This window comes from Limulus polyphemus, unplaced genomic scaffold (genome assembly GCF_000517525.1).
Source record: "Limulus polyphemus unplaced genomic scaffold, Limulus_polyphemus-2.1.2 Scaffold4541, whole genome shotgun sequence".
Lineage (NCBI taxonomy): Eukaryota > Metazoa > Arthropoda > Merostomata > Xiphosura > Limulidae > Limulus > Limulus polyphemus.
Window position 1 is genome coordinate 53,005 of NW_013670151.1, and position 7,339 is coordinate 60,343.

The following is a 7,339-nucleotide window of genomic DNA, read 5'->3' on the forward strand; positions in this document are numbered from 1 at the left end:
AACTGTGAGATAACGGTCACTTTGGTAGTGTTAAGCTGTGAGAATAACGATCACTTTGGTAGTGTTAAGCTGTGAGAATAACGGTCACTTTGGTAGTGTTAAACTGCATGAATAACGGTCACTTTGGTGGCGTTAAACTGCATGAATAACGGTCACTTTGGTAGCGTTAAACTGTGAGAATAACGATCACTTTGGTAGTGTTAAGCTGTGAGAATAACGGTCACTTTGGTAATGTTTAACTGTGAGAATAACGGTCACTTTGGTAGCGTTAAACTGCATGAATAACGGTCACTTTGGTAGTGTTAAGCTGTGAGAATAACGATCACTTTGGTAGTGTTAAGCTGTGAGAATAACGGTCACTTTGGTAGTGTTAAGCTGTGAGAATAACGATCACTTTGGTAGTGTTAAGCTGTGAGAATAACGGTCACTTTGGTAGTGTTAAGCTGTGAGAATAACAGTCACTTTGGTAGTGTTAAGCTGTGAGAATAACGATCACTTTGGTAGTGTTAAGCTGTGAGAATAACGGTCACTTTGGTAGTGTTAAGCTGTGAGAATAACAGTCACTTTGGTAATTTTTAACTGTGAGAATAACGGTCACTTTGGTAGTGTTAAACTGTGTGAATAACAGTCACTTTGGTAGTATTAAACTGTGAGAATAATAGTCACTTTGGTAGTGTTAAACTGTGAGAATAACAGTCACTTTGGTAGTGTCAAACTGTGAGAATAACAGTTACTTTGGTAGTGTTAAACTGTGAGAATAACGGTCACTTTGATAGTGTTAAACTGTGTGAATAACGGTCACTTTGGTAATGTTTCCTTCTTATACCTCTTGAGACCGGAGTATCTTGTAGATAAAAATTCGGTTTCACACTAGAATTAATGGATGTGTTCTGTTCACTGCGGGGAATCGAGCCTCGGGTTTTAGCGTGTTAAGTCCGTAACTTACCATTGATCCACCGTTGGAGCTGAGTATTTGAAAACGTACTATTTATTACTTGTTCCGTGTATTATTACATGTTTTGATTTCTACATTCAAAAGTTAATATAATTGTTTCAATCTTAACAAAATACCGTTGGAAACATAAACATGATATTGACAAAGTTGAATTCATGCATACAAAATTCAGTTTGTTTCAGTAGCAAAGCTAGTATAAACTGATTAGATAATTAGGGCACAGCATATAAATTATGATAAGGAAAATATTAAAAATCCTACGTCAAAACTCCACTTTCGGAAAGTTAGATAATTTATACCGTGTCAGTCGTATATCATCAATTACTTGAACAATTCATACCGTGTAAGTCCTATATCATCAATTACTTGAACACTTCATACCGTGTAAGTCCTATATCATCAATTACTTGAACACTTCATACCGTGTAAGTCCTATATCATCAATTACTTGAACAATTTATACCGTGTAAGTCCTGTATCATCAATTACTTGAACAATTCATACCGTGTCAGTCGTATATCATCAATTACTTGAACAATTTATACCGTGTCAGTCGTATATCATCAATTACTTGAACACTTCATACCGTGTAAGTCGTATATCATCAATTACTTGGTTGTGTTCAAGTAATTGATGATATAGGACTGACACGGTATGAATTTTCATACCGTGTCAGTCCCATAACATTAGTTATTTTTATACATCTTTTACTTTAAAGTCATCGCACATCAGGGTTAAGTTTATGATTTTATTAACATCAAATTATTTATTATCATTATTTATTTATTTATCTATTTTACTTGACTTTACTCATTATTCATTATTTATTATCATTATTTATTTATTTATCTATTTTACTTGACTTTACTCATTATTCATTATTTATTATCATTATTTATTTATTTATCTATTTTACTTGACTTTACTCATTATTCAGAAGAACTGGCGAACCATGTCATCACCGGAAGAAATCTACACCAGTAACTGTAAGAACCTAGGAATGACGTCTACTCTTACCCACAATGACGTTGGAGAGATTTTCTCGCAGCTGATCAAAGGTACCGTATCGACTCTTAGTCTCGGGAATTTTATGTGAAGAAATCCATCCTCCGCATGCGTATTCGTAAAAGTCATCACATGGATGGACGTTAGTGTTCATTGCCCTCTCTAACTCCAAAGCTAGAAAATAAATACGAAGATATAACCACATCTTTCAATGGAAAATATGATTCTGATATTTTTGAAATAGTCGGAGAAAAGTATGGATTTTGTTCAATTAAGTTTTTTTTATTATAATAAAAATGATAGACCCATAAAAGTTCAGACTTTAAATAAAGTAGCTGATAGAGATAATACATTGTACTTTCCAGGATTAAGGAATTGCTGATAGAGATAATACATTGTACTTTCCAGGATTAAGGAATTGCTGATATAGATAATACATTGTACTTTCCAGGACTAAGGAATTGCTGATATAGATAATACATTGTACTTTCCAGGATTAAGGAATTGCTGATAGAGATAATACATTGTACTTTCCAAGATTAAGGAATTTCTGATATAGATAATGCATTGTACTTTCCAAGATTAAGGAATTGCTGATAGAGATAATACATTGTACTTTCCAAGATTAAGGAATTTCTGATATAGATAATGCATTGTACTTTCCAAGATTAAGGAATTGCTGATAGAGATAATACATTGTACTTTCCAAGATTAAGGAATTGCTGATAGAGATAATACATTGTACTTTCCAAGATTAAGGAATTGCTGATAGAGATAGTACATTGTACTTTCCAAGATTAAGATATATCTGTTATAGATAATGCACTTATCAATGGATACTTTCCTGTATAGTTAAAAACATGACTTTAATTCCTGTATGGTTCATAACATGGCTTTGAATCGATGCCTTCTCACGGCACCAAAGTGCGGATCGCGTTTTTGAAGCAACCGGCGCGAACTAAGAAAATCCAGAATCACAGTCCTACTTGCTAACAACTAGACAATGGCTGGTTCAACAAGCAGTGATGTTGTAAGTTTGTTACATAGTGTTTCTTTAGTCCCCCAATGGGACAGCGGTGAGTGGACACAGCAGATAGGCAAATGTGGCTATCTACTAAAAACAAACAACAGCTTGAAATAAAGAAATACGTTACTCAACACGTGAAAAGTTTAATTTGCCTCATGCTTAATTAAAAAAAGTTTTTAAATATTTAATATATTTTTACATATACGTACCAGTGTTTTTACAGCCTGTTGTATTACATATAACGGCTGAAGGCTTAGGTGGTATCTCAGTTGGTTGTGAAGCAGATATGCCTAAGATATTAATGAGGAAAAAGAAACACAAAATGTTTTTAGAGTAATGAAATAATGCAACAAAATACAGCGTACAAAATAAAAACAGTGTTAAAAGAGTAGTAACATATTGGAACTTAACATAGCGTTCAAAATAATGCAATTAGCTCGGTCCCTTAACTATTCTGCATATAATCAAATGTATTTAAAAACAGATATCCCTGGATTGTTTTTTTTTCAAAATAAAATAATAGTCAGTACACTTGGTTATTACAGATACTTTGAATACTACATTAGGAATCTATACACCATATTATTAGAGATGTTAAGCATTACATCAGGTGTCAATACATCAGATCCTTATAGAGGAGTTAATCAACTCCTCTATCAGTAGCAGGTGTATTGATCACTCATGTAATGGACCTCTATCAGTAGCAGGTGTATTGATCACTCGTGTAATGAGTTGATCATCACATGAACGATCAATACACCTACTTCTGATAGAGGAGTTGACCATTAAATGAGTGATCAAAACACCTACTTCTGATAGAGGCGTTGACCATTACATGAGAGATCAATACACCTACTTCTGATAGAGGAGTTGACCATTACATGAGAGATCAATACATCTGCTTCCGATAGAGGAGTTGACCATTACCCTAGAAGTCAATACACCTACTTCTGATGCAGGTCTTGACCATTACATCAGGGGTCAATACATCTGATTTAGATAAAGATTTTGAGCAAGGCAGGAGACATTAAACCTAATTTTAATACATGTGTTGAGTACTACAGTAATATCAAATACTCTGTATTAATTATGTTACACCACATGCAAGTAAGCTGTTTTGTATATGACATACGAAAATAAGGTAATCTGTATTTATCTTATAATGCATAATTTAAAGAGTAAAATGCTTTAAAGTTTGATTGAAGTAAAACATTTGACTTACTCCTGTATTTGACGGCTACAGCCGAGACCGCTATAACCAGAGATATTGTGACGACAAGAAAAATTCCGAGGAGAATTGTAAGTTTTTGCTCAAGACCAGTTTTTCTTTTCCAACATCCCTCTCTAAATTAAAAGTAAAAATTTTCATTTTATGACAATCGAAAATCTTTGTACACATACACACAAATGTCTAGAGCTTTTTTGAAAAAAAACCGAAAAAAGCAATTTACAATCTATAATGCTAAATTTAATTATACGTTTAAATACTTTATACACTTCAAGAACAAATTACATGCCCAAATTAACACCTTTTATATTTTGGTAGCATTCTTCATTAGAAGTACTCTAAAAACCAGCAATTTTTTTGTTATACTCTGTAGCCCAGGGTCTTCCTTGTGTCAGTATAACTGTCCCTGAGACCTTGAATTCAAAGTGACGTGAAGCGGATAAACACTTGGCTATCATCTGCATTCACCGAAGGGAATCGAACCCCGGATTCTAGAATTGTAAATCCGTAAACTTACCGCTGACTCACTAGAGGGGGAAAGACGTAAGGAGATGGACAGTAACTTAGTTAAATTTGAAAATAGTTCTGTTGTGTGGAGAAACATTATACGAGAGCATCATGCAGCAATAATCTAGTGCTTATGTTTTGCGTAAAGTAGCGTATACTCTAGTCTTTCTGTAAAGTTACTTGAATTAACAGGATTAATTAGGATATTTAATATTCATATTTCTATTAATTTTAGTTTACTTATTTTCTATTGTCATATTTTTATTAAACAGATTTTTTTCGCCTTGTTAGCTTAATATGTGAAATTGGGAATAACCTGAATCCCCCAAAATGGCTAAACGTCGTGAGATACTATTGGATTTACGACCGAAAACGTCGTTAACAGCGAGAGTACCTAACAAATGAACCAATGCATTTTAATGCTTATAAGTAAGAACGTAATGAAATATCTAATTAGTTATACAGGTTGTCGGGGTAATTTTTAGTTTTTATTTAAGTAGGTAGAATGTTTTGATGGTAAAATACTATTAATTTAATTAAATCTTACTTATCCTTTTAACTAAGAGGTGAGTTTAGTGAGGATTTTACTGTTAATTATTAGACAAAGGTATTTGTCCAAGGGAAGCCAAGTTGTAGGTAGAATGAATTTGTTATCAGAAGAAGAAATGCACCTAGCGTTCGCCCACCAATCAGTAACATAAGACAATCAGTAGGTGAAAAACATCTTCTATGGTTACCCTACCTGAAAGCCAAGTTAATAAAGTGCCAGATGAACAGGCTCACCTAGGTAAGTAAAACCATTCTTGGTAAGCAAAAGCACGCAAGATCAACAGAAAAATCCAAAAATTCAAGGACTTTCTTTCATCAGGGTTAAGTCCATTCAGTTAGCTACTACCCAAAAAGATTTACCCAGGAGAACCCCATTGGTTAATAAAGAAATCATTGAAAGAAGAGACTCACTTAGAGGAAACCAACTAGTTGGTAAAGAAAATATACCACTGTAAGAAGAGACTCACTTAGGGGAACCCAACTGGTTGGTAAAGTAATTATACCACTGTAAGAAGAGACTCACTTAGAGGAAACCAACTGGTTGGCAAAGAAAATATACCACTGTAAGAAGAGACTCACTTAGGGGAACCCAACTGGTTGGTAAAGTAAATATACCACTGTAAGAAGAGACTCACTTAGGGGAACCCAACTGTTTGGTTAATAAAGAAATCATTGAAAGAAGAGACTCACTCAGAGGAACCCAACTGGTTGGTAAAGTAAAGAAATCTCTGGAAGAAAAGACTCACTTAGGAGAACCCAACTGGTTGGTAAAGTATATGGAAGTAAGGCCGTAAATTAAATAAACTTAACATGGAATATTGACAGTGTAAGTAAGACTGTGAAGTAAATAAATTTAACATGGAATATTGACAGTGTAAGTAAAACCGTGAAGTAAATAAATTTAACATGGAATATTGACAGTGTAAGTAAGACCGTGAAGTAAATAAATTTAACATGGAATATCGACAGTGTAAGTAAGACCGTGAAGTAAATAAACTTAACATGGAATATTGATTCTTGTGAAGTAAATAAACTTAATATGGAACATTGACTATGTAAGTAAGATCAAGAAGAAAATAAAACCATATCTGGAATGCTGGTCGTGTAAGTGGAACCGAATGGTAAATAAACTTAATTTATGGAACTATTACAACGTAAGTAGGACCAGACTGAAGGGGTGAATAAACTTAACATGGAACACTGACAAGACCGGAAGCCAGGTATTCTACTTACTAGACATGGTATTAAAAGCAAGTAATTTCAGTAGTCCTAAATCCTACAATTTATAACTTAAATATTAAATCTGAAAAACAGATTCAAAAGATATAATCGTGGTAATGTTGTAGTATTTTGACATTAGGTCGAAGAAGACTTGTCAATAGCTTCTCGTGTGATTTTACAGACTGGGTATGTTAATATTTTACACTGAATCCACGTTTAGGCTGCTAGGTACTTCGAAAGAGAAAATAAATTAATATTAGGCTGTTATATGCCAGGGCATATGTACTTTGTTCTACATGCAATTATGTATCCTTAACTTTCCATTGAATGGGGGATTGTCCCCCCTTACAATTCAAAAATAATAGCATTGAGTCATAAATGGATTCTAGCAGGTTATATAGCAACCATCCTCCTTCCACACACCCTTGGTTTTAAACTAAAATAGATCATATATATTAGTGTACGTTAAACAAGGAACTTTACAGCTCTAATGAACATGATCCTCACTGAGTCTACTTGTAAATAGGTCATAACTCATGTTGCTGCTATTTGAAATGAATTGTAGTAGTGTTATATACTAAAGCAATAAATCAATATACAGTAAAATTAGTAATAACTTCATAGACGTACATAGTTAATACAACTGATCATTACTAAATACAAATATTTATTTCCAAATGAAGAGGGTTGAGTACCGTATTTTAAAACGAGTTTGAATATACAAGTCAGCAACTCGCAACTGATATAAACTCGCGGTGGAACGAAATGTATCGGAACTACATCTTGAAATTGATTGAAGTTTCTTACTTTTTTCTCCATCTATTGAGAGATAACTGAACTTCCAAGT

At 33.6% G+C, this 7,339-nt stretch overlaps 1 protein-coding gene across 2 annotated transcripts in view; it reads right to left on the minus strand.

Annotated features, from left to right (window-relative positions):
* Positions 1–7,339, minus strand: part of LOC106471321 (neprilysin-1-like) — a 56,305-nt gene that overhangs the window by 34,163 nt on the left and 14,803 nt on the right. For both annotated transcript variants that reach the window (XM_022399934.1, XM_022399933.1), the window contains exons 3-5: positions 4,210–4,331; positions 3,197–3,277; positions 1,973–2,134 (exon numbers count right to left, since the gene is read on the minus strand). In XM_022399934.1, the coding sequence (XP_022255642.1) occupies positions 1,973–2,134; positions 3,197–3,277; positions 4,210–4,331 (365 nt within the window). The remainder of the gene's footprint in view (positions 1–1,972; positions 2,135–3,196; positions 3,278–4,209; positions 4,332–7,339) is intronic.